The 16,627-nt window shown below is 40.5% G+C and overlaps 1 protein-coding gene across 3 annotated transcripts in view; it reads left to right on the top strand.

Annotated features, from left to right (window-relative positions):
* The window catches only part of mllt10 (MLLT10 histone lysine methyltransferase DOT1L cofactor), a 53,235-nt gene that overhangs the window by 24,078 nt on the left and 12,530 nt on the right, over positions 1 to 16,627 (top strand). For all 3 annotated transcript variants that reach the window (XM_088071805.1, XM_042510239.2, XM_088071804.1), the window contains 5 exons: positions 2,033 to 2,131; positions 2,435 to 2,771; positions 3,527 to 3,745; positions 6,073 to 6,555; positions 13,161 to 13,321. In XM_088071805.1, coding sequence (XP_087927931.1) covers positions 2,033 to 2,131; positions 2,435 to 2,771; positions 3,527 to 3,745; positions 6,073 to 6,555; positions 13,161 to 13,321 — 1,299 coding nt within the window. The remainder of the gene's footprint in view (positions 1 to 2,032; positions 2,132 to 2,434; positions 2,772 to 3,526; positions 3,746 to 6,072; positions 6,556 to 13,160; positions 13,322 to 16,627) is intronic.

The following is a 16,627-nucleotide window of genomic DNA, read 5'->3' as shown; positions in this document are numbered from 1 at the left end:
CACCAGGGTTTAAAAACTTTAACAGCAACTCACTCAATGATCGGTCATTACAAAGTCATTCTGTGCAGCCAAACATTGTTAAGACCTACAGAACTCTATTTTGAATTCTACTTAGGATCCAAACAATTCCAGCGATATGAAATATGTCTGCTTTTTTGGGGGGGGAAATGTTTATAAAATGATGCACAAAACATCTAGAATGTTTTCATTTGTTAGAAGGTGCAGACATAAGAAACATGAAGTCGGTATTTCCCTCAGTATAAACTGACAGCTTCAAAGGAAAGCTGCAGAATATATACATTACCGTCATTCAGCATGGATTAAGATGATCGTAACAACTTTAAAGCTACCTAATGGAAACAAAAAGGTAAATTAATTGATTGCAGCCGTAAGTTGCAGCATAAAAATAGAACGCTGCAACATATGTCTAGTAACCCCCCTGAGTGTTAGCATTAGCGGAAGCCAGCGTGCAGAGAGGTTACAGTGGAGCTGCTATCTCCTGATTTGGCTGGTGAGGTCTGTTAACTGCCACCCTTAGAGGAAGTCTGGCTAAACTGTCACCAGCCTCCATGCAGTCGCCGGAGGGGGGGGTTAGGGGGGATGGGCGTTTTCTGGTGTTTCAGAGTTGTCATGACACTGAGCATCACAAGCATGTTGAGTCTCATGTCGTCTCTCAGGATCACTGCATATTTTCACCACCTATCTTCTAGAGTGTGTGTGTGTGTGTGTGTGTGTGTGTGTGTGTGTGTGTGTGTGTGTGTGTGTGTGTGCGTGCGTGCGTGCGTGCCTACATGAGTGTCCATGTGAAAGTGTGTGTGAGCGCACATGCACCTGTCTACTCATATGCCTGCACCGAGAGGTGTCAGGGTGCGGGGCGTGCATGTGAGGTGTAAATGCGCTGGCACCCAGTCGCCACCTCTGGGGGTGCGAGAGGAGGATGGCGGCGCGTGTGTGATAGCAAGGGTGTAAATTGAGCTGTGATGGTCCAGGAGGAGGATATGATTGGATGTAACGATGAGACCTTGTGCACGGCAAGAGGCACTTAGACACACTCCGCTCTAAAATGCAGTGCGCTGAATTCCTGTTTCCTCCTGCCCATTCTTTATCACTCTTCCATCACTCTCTTTGTGTTTGTGGATCTCTTAGCTTTCATCTCGGACTGAGCCTTTGAAATGTAATGCTCTCTCTTTCTATCACAAACACACACACACACACACACACACACACACACACACACACACACACTTCCTTTTTTGTGCTTATATCCTAATAACTCATACCTTTTTAGTTTGTTTTATTTTAGCCATCTCTTTGAACACAGGACACTTGCAGTTATCAGGATTCCCGCTGATCCTCCGAAAATCTTAAAAGGCATTGAATTTATTAATCTGATAAGATACCCTGTTTGGTGTTAAAATATCTTAAATAAATCTTGCAAAAGCCTTGAAAAATGCACTGGAGATGGGATTTTATGAATTGCTTCTTTTCTGATGTTGCAATGTAAAATCTCATAATAATCAGTTAACATCTATTTTTTATTTTTTTTTAATAATTTACTAAATCCATCTTCTTAAATTATTCATAATGGGAATAAAAGCAGTGAAATAATCCAGCATATAGAGTGAGACACACAAAACCAGTAATAAAAAATTCTAAGAAATGCCAGGTATTTTCCAATTCTAATCAGATGTAACATTTTCACTGGACCAGAATTGTAATGTTTTATATTACAATAAACGTTTAGGCAAAATTGTTCTTAACTTAATGTAAAAACTGATGGTTCATGTTTTATTTTTTCTTCACTTCTCTTTATCTTCAGGTTTTTGTTATTGTAAATTTGGTCTCAAAATTCAATTTGAGTCCAAATTTCTAATTATAGTCCAGTATGTCTTTGCGGGTTGAGGGTTTCAAAGAAGGGTTGTAGGAGCAGGTCTGTTTTTCTCTCTCTGTCTTTATTTCTCTCCTTCCCGTATCATGTCTTAAGCAGCTTCACCCATCTGTTTCTCCTTTTTTTTCTTTTCCCGATGCTCAGAAACACAAGGAGCGGGACAGGCACAAACCGAAACACAAGAAGACCTCGATGGACATGTCGCCCTCCCTCGTCCTTCCTAACATCATGGTCCCAGATAAGGTAAGGGCATTCCTCACTGCTTTGATTTGGTTAATTATGACTGGTTAAACATTACAGGACGGGTGGCTGTTTTCTTTTCTTCACCTTGATTTACCTTTGTTGCTCTTCTTCTCCATCCCTCACATATCTTGTCCTCCTGCTGACCTCTGTCCCGTGTTTGGTCCTCCCTCTCTCAACTGGCATTGTTTTGATAATTTTCTCTTCTTGTTCCGGTACTTCTCACGGTTCCTGTCCTCCCGTTTCTTTTCAACCATAATTTTTCATTGTACACCCCCCCACACCCTTTTCATCTTCCTCCTCCAGAACTACAACAGCAGCAGCTCAGGGGGAGGTGTCACCTCTCTGCCGGCGTCGTCACAGAAGCGACTGGACGACGGCAGCGCCCGTTTTACCACCGCCAACTTCCAAGAAGTGTCGTCCGCACTCTCTGGCAGCGGTTCCAAAGATGGCTTGGCCGCAGACACTGGGAAGGCGGCATCTGAAGCGAAGAACAAGAAGAACAGCGGCGCAAGTCATGCAGTGGGACAGAGGGGTGGCCGCAAGTCTCTCACCTCCTCAGGGAAACCCCTCCCCTCCGCCGTGGTCACCATGGCAACCTCCTCTACATCTGCCTCCGCTTCCACCGGGCCTTTCCACCAAGGTGAATTAATAGTCCTGTATGTTAATTTTCCTGCGACTGGGAATTAACCCTGCAGTTAGAAAAATTGAAACGCAACGACAAATCATCGGGTGTTACTGCCCTGCCCACCTACCAAAAAACTGCAAGTGCAGCATGTTTACAAATGCAGACATAGTATTAAAACCCAAATAAGAGCGTGATTCATGTGGTTTGTGTGTGTGCTGTGTCATTGGCTGGATTTTGGCCAGACACCAGAGTTTTGTGTGTGTGGCCGTGATAACAGTGTTTCGTCTCGACTGGCCCCTGGCTCCTGTAATCAGAGGCCGTATCTGGGAAAGACCCAGAAACACAGAGAAGGAAAGAACATGTGGGGAGGTCAGGACCTGAGAGGCGTCAGAGGCTCACATTGAGCTCCTGTGTTTTGTACTATCAGAACTTGTCAGGTGTGTGTGTTTGTTTATGTGTGGCTCGTAGAGAAATGGTGTGTGTGTTTGGGTATCCATGGGTTTGTGTGCTCTCGAGGCGCTTCCTCTGATACATGGGAGGACTACATGATGAGGGAGGGCTGACTGAAGAGCAGATAGAGAGCAGGAGAGCAGATAAGGTGCTTATTTTGGTTATCTTGGTGCTGCTCCTCCCATGATGATGGAGAGGAGGCTTGTATGAAAACTTTAACAGCTGTAGTGCATGTATCCTGTGTTGTTTCTCTCCTGCTTCTTGTCAGTCTCTTCTATCTCCTCCTCTGTCTAACTTTTCTGTTATTCTCTTTCTTCCAGGCCTCCTGTTGACCAGTGCCAGCAAGACGCCCTCTGCCCCCTCCTCCTCAGATTTCCTAAGTTTCTCAGACTCATCGTTGCGTTCAGGCGGCGGGACTACCTTCTCTTCCCCGCCATCATTCAGCAGCTGCCTTGTGAAGCCGAGCTCGGAGGGTGGAGCTTCAGAAGGAACTACAACGCTCTTCGGCTCTCTGATGTCCGCCACTACAGCTTCTGCAGGTACCAGGCGTTTAATCATGGAAGTGATCTCTTATGATTGAAGTGTATTTTTGTTTTTCTAGGCGTGTTCCCATTACAGATTTGCGCAAATATTATGCAATATTTTCTAAATTTCGATAAAACGCTATTGCAAGGTGACTGCATTTCCATTGAGTGATATTATGAGACTTTTCCTGTGATGTTATACAACATTTAGTTGAGCAAAAAGGAATCAAGAGGCCTTAAACAAATTAAAATCTTCATACAAAACAGTGATAGGAGCTACAGCCAATCAAATGCCTTCAAAACAAATGACAGCAGCCATGATATACAGTATATCCTACCACCATTTCAGTTAAACATGCAATTTTTAGTTGTCTATATTCAAAAAATACATAAGTAATACTTAAGTCCCAGTGGTGCAGCATGATTATCTAATCACTATCAGCTGTGTGACAAGTGTGTGGCCTGCATAAGAGATTAGTGTGCCCCCGTCTGAGTATGAATGTTGATTTTGAAGAGGGCCTGAGGGCCGAAACATCATCTAAATAAAAGAAACGAACATGGAGCTAGAGTGTGTTACACTTGTCTTTAACTTACAAGTCTGCTTCCAGTGATCAGCACCTAAATACAACCTTTATTGCTCGTTACTTTACGATATCATAAATTATTTGGTTTTACCATAGAAATAGAAGAGGAAGTAATACATTTGCTGTAGTCATTTGACAACATCAAAAGAAAATGGCGATATTTGTTTGTTGTTATGGTGACAACACGTATCTGGGGCTATAAAATGTGTCACACTCACTCGTTTGAGGACTCTGTCGTGGCCGGTCGTACACACTAAGCTCTTGTTTTCCTTTTAACTGTCTTTTATTGATGCTCATCATGTAGCCTGAACCCATAATTACAATTATCAACATCTGTGTCACCTGTTAACAGAGGCAACGGTCAAAACTCAATTTAAACCTCACCAACATCTGACATTAAAGTAATGGATAACACATTCAAACATGACAAAAGATTGTGATAGTCCTTTTTACAGCGGACATTTTGACATGTCATTGAAGAAGAAGCACAGGTGTATTCACTAACATTATTGATATCTGCATTTCACTCAGACGAGCCCCTGGTATTGTCATTGCTGGGTCGCTGGAAAAGCTTAATGCAACTGAGCCATTGTTAATGTTATCAATTTCACCTGTGCCTTTTTTACTCTGTCGAGTCAAAATGTCTGCTGTGAAAAAGGTCCATTCTCTTTCTTCTCAATAAAAATATGAGGTGATTATATCCAGCAATCCCCGATCCTTCTCTAGCAGCAAGGCAAAGGAGATAATATTACTCCACTCCTTGTTTTGTTGTTACTACAAAACCTCACCTGCTACAGAAGTCTCAGTCACATTTGCAACAGCACACAAACATGAGGGCTGCTCTGATCATCCTGCTGTGTTTATTTGAATAGGAGTGTTTGTTCTACTCTCATTCCATCTCCGTCGTTTGTACCTTCTTCGTGGTCGCATTTTTTGGTCTCATTATTACAGTGGGGCCACCGTTTTTTTTTTCCAACACCATTTCTCAGATACAATAACAAAAGACATTAAGAAGGCTATTCACAAAATTTATTGTTTTTAATGACATTTTTGTGATAATTCTGAGCATGTTGACCCTTTAAAGGGCCATTCCATTAATTTAGCATGTCACGCTTGACCAGTGTACCAATGGACGATTATTCAAGAAATTAATCAAGTGACTTGACTTTAGTAATCTTGGGTTGGACTCAGATCCTTATACAAAAAAAAAATAATTACAAACTGCTGCTGAGGTGTGCGGAAAAAAAGTTAATCACTGAGGAGGGTTAACAGAAGACTTTTGCCAGGTTGAATAATGGGAAGTTAAGGATCCAATGTAGTTTGGATCTCAACCTTGACTGGCAGCCATTTTGAAAGTATTGCAACTTCAAACGATAATGAAGCACAAGACTTAATTAGAGTGCTCTTTTTAGTCATTTTTAGCAACATTTTCTCCTTCTTGTATCTAAAATGTAAATATGTACTTTTTTTACGTAGTCCTCCATGATAGTGATTAGATTGGACTGTTGGACAGAGAGATGGGCCTCTGACGTTTTATTGACCAAACGACCAATAGATTAATTGAGTAATAATGACTAAATTAATTAGTAATGAGGAGCAGTAATCGTTAGTTGCAGCTTTAATTTACAAGAGAACTGATGACGCAGGTTGTATTTTCCTCTTGAAGTAGAATCATTGATGGCCAACAAACCTCACAAAACATCAAGAGACTGCAGGCTTTGCTCTTAAATATTCAGTCCTGCTTTCTTTTTATTGCAGTGGGCGGGAAACTGTATGAGAATTCCCACAGTCTCACAGCCAGCGAGACGACAAGCCTCAGTGGGTCCGCCGGCTACAAACGGCCACAACCCGCCAGCTCAGTGCCGGGAATTGGAGGAGCGGCGGCAGGAGGAGGGGAAGACGGGGTGAAGAAGAAGAAGAAGGGCAACTGGCGAAACAGATTCGGACCTTGCTTCACGACGGATGTGAAGCCTTCAGAGCCAGCTCCCTCCCTGGCTCTCCCCACCCCCTCCACAGCCAACACCTCCTCCTCCTCCATCGTCTCTCCGTCCTCCTCTTCATCCTCGACACTCACAGGCCGGCCGGGTTTAGTATCCAGCAGTGGATTAGGAGTGGGGATGGGAGGAGGAGGAGAGAGGGGGCTGGGGGTCATGGGTGTCAGCGGTGGGATTCAGAAGTCCCCGTCACTCCTCAGGAATGGGAGTCTGCAGAGCAACAGCAGCTCCACGACCACTGGGCCAGGTGAGGAAGAAACAGCAAGTTGACACACTCAAAACATGACTACGTTTACATGCACACTAATATTCCAGATATGACAATATTCTGCATTTGATACACGTCATGTAAACAGTACATTCTGAATTTAGCCCTATTTCACATGTAGCACTTTCCGATTAAGACATGCAGGTTATATCAATATTATTCTTTGGACATGTATACAGAACATTGAGAATATGTGTCTCAGGTGGGGTTTTCTATCCCAGTTTTCCACACACAGCATCTTGCCCGTTTATGGTCGGCTTTTTGTATTGTCGTGGATCTGTTGTACATAAAACAATAGTTTTCAAGGCTGGGGTAGTGATATATGCCCGAAAGAAAAGCCTACATTTCTGGTCAGAGGGAGAAACACACATACTTTTAAACATTATGAAAGGCTTGCATATCCAGGGGTTTTTGGACTGTGAAAATATAGCAGTGCCAACCCGTACAAGATGGTTGTTAAAGGAATAAAACACTCTCATATCTATCTCTCTGTCTGTCAGCTACTTTTAAGAAAATCATCCTTGCAGTTTTGCTGTATCTTACCAAATAGCCTGAAATTATTGAAATGTTGGCAACTGAAATGAGGTTGGTTTAATTCAAGCTCTGTTAGCCAGTTGTGTTCCATCGTGTTCACCGCAGTGTCATCAAAATGATTTAAAGAGAAGAGTGAGGCATTGTGGCTGTTTTTATTCGTCCAGCTCCTGACTTGTGGAGCTTTCTTACTAAATGCTTTTGTATTACACAGAAACTGTTTGTGGAATCACATCTGCATAGCAAAGTATCAACAATACCGATCACAAACAGGAAGGATTCGACACACCTTTGTTATTGGCTCCTTGTGTGCATGTGTGTAAGTCAGAGTGCAGGTCTACGTGCTGTTTGCTCACACACGTGGAAGTGGTCTGTATGTTTTTTTCATCGTGTTCAGTTGCTTGGCAACTGTCTTTATGCTTTGGAGTTCCCCTCTGCTGATGGAAATGGCTCAGCACAGCCCACACATCCCACATCTCCGCTTTCTTCCAGAATTACCACCCTTTTGTTTCTGTCTCCAGCCGCTCAGTCGCTGTCTCTTACCTGCATTCTGCTCATTCCTTAAATCCTCGTCTCACCTGTTGATGCTTTCTGCAGATGAAGGTGTAGGTGTTTTTCGTATAGTCCCAGGTCAATGCATATATGTGTACATGCTTCAAATCCAGGTCCAAGTCCAAATCCAAATAAAGAAATTAGATGCAGGCCAACATCCATCACTGATCATCTGATCTGATGCAGATCACCAATGTGCTCCTGCTATAATATACTTACATTAGGCTCCTACAGGAGAGACCCTTGTGTCTCTTTGTTACTGAGAGTTAAAAAAAATAATAATAATATTGTGATTATTATGACAGATATTGTGATCTGAGTCACAAATTAAGTGAGACTGATCATTTTTACATTTCATTTTCATTTAAAAAGAATTAAAATTATGATGGGTTTGGTTTCTTTTTTGGATATAGTTTCCACCAAACAAGCATGTTTCCTTACGTCTAGCATATAATTTGTAGGCCAGAGCATCTCTGTCGCACCACAATGCTTCATTTGTCATGGTATGTTACACTTTTTACCTTTATAAAAAAAATGGAACTTCTGCAATATGAATATTGCATTTGGCCATATTGCAATTTCAATGATATTTCACTTACTTGTGCAGCACTATTTTTGATATTTCTAGTTCTAAAGTATTAGTATACTGTATTTTTCAATTGTACTATTCTTTTTAAAGTGATTCATTACGTCTTGTTAAATTAAGTTGTCCTTAACTTTCAGAATCTATAATACATATTGCCCCATCGATTGGATTGGAGCATTCATAGAAGACACCAATGAGTTGTAATTAGGTTATTTTTCCCCACCGCAGTGCAGATCTTAAAAGTGTAAAAATATGTGGTTGCAAAGAAGTGCAACAGTACACTGATTGTGATCACAGCATTTGTTGCTTGGTGTGAATGTCTCAATTCACATATTTAGAAATATAAACATAGGTATGAACTAGGGTTACACTCATTTTTCGCACTTTCCTTAATAGATTATTTGTAAAAATTAACAATCGATTAATCATAACTCAAAAAAATCATAAAAACAGCAATGCATAGCCTATCAATTAATCAGTAAAATTTCACGTTTGATTAAAGTCTTTATGACCGATTAATTAACCGATTGTCGATTAATTGTTATCATCACTTGTGTGAACTTAAAAAAACCATAAACCAATAAAAACTTGTGCATGTCTTTTTCTGCTTGCATATGCATTCAGATGCAGAGATAAAGTTATTTTATAGTGGCATCATAGCTTTATGTTTCCCACTTAAGAAAGCATCATTACCCCCAAGTTTATTAGAGCTAAGTGTGAACTGACAGAAATTTCCTTCTAGTTATATTCTGCTTTTATAATTTTATGTGACGGTGGAAACATGTTAACTTGTCATCAAAGCAACATGAAACGTAGCAATTAGACTTCTGGCATTCTGACATATTGAAGTGATTGTATCATTGCAAACCCTCAAATTTATTGTTGCTAAAAGTATAAGCACAAGTCATGTCGATCTATAAATATTGATATTCAGTCAAGCTTTCAAAGGTGGATATTTTGTATTTGCTTTGAGCGGGAGTTGGTGATGGAGACACGAGTACTGGAAGGCTCTGAATATAATTATTTGCAGCAGTGGTGGTTGAGGATAATTTTGTTTGCGATTCCACGTCCATCTCAGTTTTTGGAGCTTGTGCTTTTCCCTACAGCAGTGGCGACATTTCTGACCACGGCTGGTGAAAGAAGATAGGGGAGACGGTGGTGGTTATGTATGGCTGTGCATTATATGTACGTGTGTGTGTGTGTGTGTGTGTGTGTGTGTGTGTGTGTGTGTGTGTGTGTGTGTGTGTGTGTGTGTGTGTGTGTGTGTGTGTGTGTGTGTGTGTCCGAGAATCATGTGTTCTTCTTCCTACTGTAAATATTTAGCTGAGGGTTAATGCAGGGCAGTAATGGGGAGGGTCTTGGCGTTTATCTCCCCCCCTCCATCCTGTCTGCTGACTCCACCGTGCTGATGGATAGATAGTTAGCCTGATAGATATGTGTTGGAGGGTGGGGAGAGGCAGGGGGTTAGATTTTGGTTAGGTTAATGTTTGACGGCAAGGGGGTCACTGATGGGACGGACGAGTTGGTAGAGCACAGCAGGTTTGTTGGTGTGTGGGGGAGGAAAGACGTTGGGTGGACATTTATTTATTTAGACCAGTGTGTGAGTGTGTGAGTAGAAAATAATGAAAAAAGAGACAAGGAAATTAGACACCTCTTGCTGTTTTCATATGTTGTTTTTATTATGTTTTTTTAGTTAAAGATTTCTTAAGATTTGTACGTTTTTTCCCGTCATCTGAGTGAAGTGACAATTATAAGGAACTTGGTCTCACTGCAACACACATAAGACGGAAGTTGTGAAAACCAGGGAATATATAATCTGTTGAAATTTTATTCAAGGACAAATAAATAGGGTTGGATAAATGAAAATGAATTTGGGCACAGTAAAATTAAACTTAAGAATTGTATTTTTTTAATTTTTTTAATGGGTTTGATTTTCTTTTTTTTGCACCATTCAGGGTAATTATCTTTTATTTTCATTAATCTTAATATTTAACTAATGTGAACATTGTCGTTGATCGAGCTTGAAAATTTCCTCCACTTTATCCAAAACAAAGACTGTTAAACACTTGAAGCCAAAGAAAAACAAGACACACACACACACACACACACACACACACACACACACACACACACACACACACACACACACATTATGCAGAAAACTTCAAACAACACACATCTGAAATTGGAGACAAAGTACTTTAAAGTGACAGCTCTTTCATGTACAATAGACAATATGTGTGTTCCTCCTCAGTAAACTACGCAAAAAAAGTATATGGTAAAATATTTCAGGTGAATTAAGTCCACTTTGAAACCTAACTGCATATTTGCAGAGACTCCTGAATTTTGTTGTATGCCCAAACTGTTTTCAATTCTGAAACTGATTCGGCATTATCAGTCAGAGGCAAACCCTCATACATTTGATGTGATTCGTGCACACACACACACACACACACACACACACACACACACACACACACACACACACACACACTCGCATGGTCTGCCCTCGATGTGGCTCTGCTCCCTCTACACATTGCCGTGATGTTTGAATACATTTCTGTTTATCTTTGGTGGTAGAAAATTCTCAGAATAATAAATCTTTCCGTTGCCATGATGGTATTCAGTGTTTGTCTCCACATTCCATTTTTAAACATGATTAAATGACTGTCTGAAGTTTTTCCAGAAAACATGTTACAGGACCCCAGTGTTCAGCATCACACTGCAGACTGAAATTTCCCTCTAAAACAGAAGTTGTTGGTTGAAAACACTAATTCTGCTTGTTTTTTAACAGCGTAAGATGCATTTCACTTTGTTTTTAGATTGGACTTAACCCTCCCTAAATACATAACATAGATTTCCTTTGGCGATAATACCAGCTTGAACTAATCAAGGTGGATATTTTTGAAGCTTACAGATGTACTGAGCAGGAGGGGAAAAGGAACAGGAAGGTCAGGCGATGGAGGCAGTTGTGCTTCAGGGGCTTAACATTATTGATCTCACAGATAGGGTCTAAGTTGTACAAGCTTAGGCATGTGTGTGAGAGGTGAGTGAGTGTGTGTGTGTGTGTGTGTGTGTGTGTGTGTGTGTGTGTGTGTGTGTGTGTGTGTGTGTGTGTGTGTGTGTGTGTGTGTGTGTGTGTGTGGAGAAATGTTTTGCTCTTTGTCTTCTTTTTATTTAATTTTTAAATATGCCTTTATCCCAGTAAGTGGATAATAGTTTGGTTAAATCTCAATCTTTGTAATATTTGAAGAGAGAAGAAAATACACTTCTGAAATAACAGTTCCACAACAACCATGAAAAAAACATAACTATATACATTTTTTAATTTATTAGATTTGTTTTAAAATAGTTCAATAGATGTAAGGTTTATTTATTTATGTATACATTTTTAGTGTAGCATATCATGAACTGGAGCAAGACGGTTTTCACCTTAAAGTGATAACATTTACCTTAAATGACTATTATTAATATAATACAGCTGAACTTTAATTTAGAAAAGTACTACCAATTTACATAAATATTTATGAATTCCTTTAACATCACAAAATTGCAAAATCAGAAAATAACGAGCTGTTTAGTTTGGTTGTCTATATTAGGAAAAAAAAATACAATATATTAAAAATTAAAAATAATTCAGACATTTCTTATAGAACATTTAACACAACATACAGAGACTGACTCAAATCTCTATTAAAATACTAGCTGTTTAGTTTGGTTGTCTGACACAGGATTTTTTTTTACAAGAAATTTATTTAAATTCATTTTTATGGAGTATTAAATAAATACATATACTGACACATAAACGGCATACTTTTAAAAAAATCTCTATTCTTGCATCATGAAGTTAATATAAGTTAAAATTAACCTTTAATTTTTTTTACTGCGATTGTTTTTTTGTTTTTTTTAACCATCCCTTTGTGTGTAACTCATTTCATCAGCGACATGAGCTAAACTCTGATAAACTGTTGGTTTGGCCTCTAATCCAGCGGCTCAAAATCTCGCTGGAGCTCGTGCCCCCTGAGTCACGGCAGCCCTGCTTTGGGTATCAATTTTTCTGGTGCATATTACAAAGCGTTATAAATAGTATGTAGGCCCATGCAGTGCTCCTATCTCTCTCTCTCGCTCTCCCTCGCGCTCCCTCCACCCCTCCCCTCCTGGCACAAAGATCTCTTGTTCCCCCAGTGAATGTGTGCTGCCCTGAGCCATTCAGGCTTTTGTGGGGCTGAGGGGCCCTGTCCTCCCACCCCTCCCCACCTCCACTGCTGGGGTCAAAGGGGGGCAGGGGCAGGGCTTATCCCTGGTTAGTGGGCGAGCACAGGGGTGTGCGAGGGGGGAGGGAGGGGGAGAAAGCAGAGAGATAAGAGAATGGAGTATGGGTGTGTGAAAATGGAGCAATATGTTTAGTGATTTATAACTAGTTTTTTAATACAACATTCATGATTTTTAATAAGCTGTAGAAAATGTGTTTTATCTGAATTGCTATAATTCTGTGCCAGTTTTTAAAAGCTTAATGTGAATGGTTTGTGTGTGTTTCTGTGTGTTTGAAATGTATTATAATTTAATGGAGATTTTACAATCATAGGGAAACTAAATTATTTGACTGCACACTTAGGCACGTCCATGTACGTAATCACACACTACATTTGTTGATTTAATAATCACGCATTAAAACTTAATTTTAGATGTTCCTTTCTCTGGAATAGAGTAATTGGTCTTTTTGTAGCCAGCATGCACAAAATCAGGATGACTTAAACTGAAATATTAGTGCTTTTCATGCTGCAATAATTACAGTAACTGTAACATCACCTGTCAAACAATATTCCTCTAAAACCATTGTTTTATTGTCCTGTTTAAATATAGTGTTAGATGATGATAAAGCTGCTAATGTCTGTGGTCTCTGATGTCTCCACAGGTGTTTTCTCCGGCGCCGATGGGTCATCGTTGGGAACAGGAGCCGTTGCCGTTGGTGGAGCCGGCTCTGAGTTGTCACAGCAACAGCAGCCCACACCTTCGCTAGCCCCTCCATCTCCATTCACCGCCACCGCACCGCTAACCAGCACAGCCTCCACACACGTGAGCCCAAACACACAAACTGCACTAAAAACTCCCCGTGCCCTCCTCACACACTCACATACATGAAAATACATGCTCATTAAACACACTCCATCTCTCTTTCTTTCTTTCACAAACACACGCATACACACATTTTCTCTCTTCATTCAGCACCCTCTGCATCCGTCAATTCATCCACATCTCTGGCATCTTTGAGCTGAAGTGTAGATGAGCTGAAGTGCAGATAAACTGTGGGAACACAAATAAACCAAAGCACGCTAATTAAACGTCTTCCGCACCAAATCTCTCAGCACTATTATTAATCCATCGCATGTTAATTATGTGTGAAATGTGTGTGTCCTGACCTTGTCTGGATTGTGTTTTCTCAGGGAGTTATTCTATGGCTGATTTTTGTACAGTGCGCCTGTGGTGGAAGGTCTCACTGGTTTATTCACAGCACGAAAATTAGTCTTTTTTTTTTGTATCTGAACATTTCATCGAAACATCTGTGATTCCCCTGCCTAATTTAATTCAACTATTGACCTTAGCATGCTCTGAAAAATGTTCTGTTATAATATGAAGTCTTTATTACTGTAAATGTACAGGAATGTGTATGGGTGTCATCACACAGATAACACACAGGGAAAATTTTGGGAAACAAAAAATCTTTTGAAAAAAGAATGTTGAAATTTAGTGTTCAATGTAATGACATTTGGAAAGAAAAAAGCAGAAGTTGAGAAAAAAAACAGCATAGCATCACGATTGCTTATAATAAATAATAAATTGCTTATTTAGTCCAAAAGATTTTGCTGTAATAAAAAAAGACTTAAGTGAGATAAACAGACTGAAAACTTTATCTTGAATAATACAGATGTTGACAAAGTTCTTCTTTGGGGACATCATTTGCAGTTGAAAAAAGTGATTAATCGCACTAAATTCCAATATATTTTATTGCAATACTCAGCAGATAGCAACATGTTTAAAATGACAATAATACTGTATCATGGCCTAAATATTATCATAATATTTTATCATGGAGCCTCTGGTGATTCCCATCCCCACAAAAAACACCTGTGCTGTGTTAATATAATACACACTCACTATGAGGATTTTCCTCATATTCCTTTATGTGAAAATGGTGGGAAAAAAAGCTTCTGGGCAGAGCTTAGAAAGTGATCATTCACTATAAATTAGGTCTGAAAGTGGTTCCAGAATCCAGGCTGCATATTTAAGGAAAATGCCGTCTATCTTGCATGTATGTGAAATGTTTAGGAATTTTTAAATAGACATTAAATCATTTTAACAGTGTTTTATATGATATATGATGTTCAACTTGCAGTTCAGTAGGTTTATCTATATCAGAATGAATTATGGTGATTTCCAGAGCTAAAGTTGCAATTTTTTATGCTTTTCCTGGAAGTGTAATTGTTGTCGGTGTGTCCCATTGGCTTAAATAGGCTTGTATTCAAAAGTGAGGGCATTGACTCTAATTCGATCAGCTCAGCCCCCTCCAGTAATCACTGCCCCATCTCCCCAAGAGAAAAAAACCCTCATCTTTAATCACTGACCCCAGTGTCCATCCATTCAAAACCTCCCCACCAAAGACCACGCTCTGTCTCTGTCCACCCAGCTCCCATTTTTCTCCCGTGTCCACTTACCACCTCTTTCTTTTTCTCTCACACACACACACACACTTTCTCTCACCCTCGACCTTCCTTCTCTCCGTCCCCATCCATTTCTCTTTTTCTCCCTCCGTTGTCCTGTGATGTAATGACATCTGACAAGCACCACAGTAGGGATGGAGGGATAGATGGAGGGAGGGAGGGATCAGGGCAAGTGTGTGTGTGTGTGTGTGTGTGGAGGGGGTTGCACTCATGCCTTGAATTGGCTGGCCTGGGCTTCATCTTGCCCCGCTCCTCTGTGTTCAGCACATATTATAGGGGACGGGAGGCCCAGGGAAGCACAGGATATCACGCTTGTTTGCAGCATGTATAGATGAGTTTGGGCTGTAGCTGTGTTTGTTTGTACGTTTGAGACAGAAAGAGAGCAGCAAAAGCGAGGAAGACTTTGATAGAGAAAGAAATATTTTTTTCCTTCCTGTCGCTCCAGATTGTTAAAAATGTGTGTGTTGGTTTGTAAAGTGTGATGCACGCCTCTGGGCATCTGGGACACACACGCACACACGCGCACACTTACAAGTCGAGTCTGCAGAAATTACGCAACTATAGAAGGACGCCAACAACAGGCTTTCTTTACTCTGTGTGTGTGTGTGTGTGTGTGTGTGTGTGTGTGTGTGTGTGTGTGTTCCTGTGTGTGAGTGACAGAGACCATTTGCTATTTTCAGTCCGCTAGCAGACTCTCGGCCTACTGTTATTGGCTATCAGCCCAGGACAGAGAAAGGGAGCGCGAGAGACTTTGAATGAAAAATGAATGAAAATGAAAAATGAATGTTGATGGGAAAGGGGGCAGGATTATGGCACTAAGGGGAGGAGGAGGAGGAAGGGGAGGAGAGTCTAGGAAGAAATCTGAAGTCATTTCAGCGTGGGTGGAGAAATGGACCGAGAGTTTGAATTTAACATTTAACAGTGATGGGAATTTCCAGGATGTTTTCCAAATGGTATTGTTTTAGACATACACCTTCCATGAATTTGTAATGGGAGATTATCTACTATTTTTGTTCTCAGGGTGCACCCAAAATTTGAGCAAAATGCATATAAATAACTTATAATGCAATAGCAAGAACAGAAAACAGGCTTGTCATATTGACCAGAAATTACAGAATTGCTAAACCTTCCAAACAATTTGTTAAATAGCACCTTCTGGCGGCCTCAGTAAGTTTTCTGCTGTGTCACTTGTTGTGGCTTTTTAACCAAAACAGCCATTTTGTTCTTTTCGGTAGACCTTATTCCCCTCCTGATGCTCCACCCTCGCTCTCTTCCGTCTTACCCCACCCCACCCTTCACTCCACGGTCCTTATTTGGGAAATGCCTTAATTGGATTAAACTCTATGCATCAGAAACACTTTGTCAGCATGTCAACGTACTGTTGGGATGTTGAGGCACTCTGAGCCCCGTGTGCATGTGTGTATTGGTGACAGAATAATGAGCCGTGGATCCATAATATAGCCTTGGTTTTTGTATATGAAATGGTAGTAAAGTGTTGTCAAATCCACATTCAGATATGTTTTTTTCCTCAATTCAAATAAGCTTCACTCACATTGAACCGCGTGTAGATGCTTTGTAGCAAAGCAAAATCAATACTGGAGGGCAGAGAATTAAAATTCTCGAACCAGCGATTGATCTGATTGATTCTCATCTTTGTATTCAG

Source organism: Plectropomus leopardus, chromosome 21 (genome assembly GCF_026936395.1).
Source record: "Plectropomus leopardus strain MGB_pleo_1.0 chromosome 21, ASM2693639v1, whole genome shotgun sequence".
Classification (NCBI taxonomy): Eukaryota; Metazoa; Chordata; class Actinopteri; order Perciformes; family Serranidae; genus Plectropomus; species Plectropomus leopardus.
The sequence above is the reverse complement of the archived record's forward strand: the minus strand, read 5'-3'. Positions and strand labels throughout refer to the sequence as shown.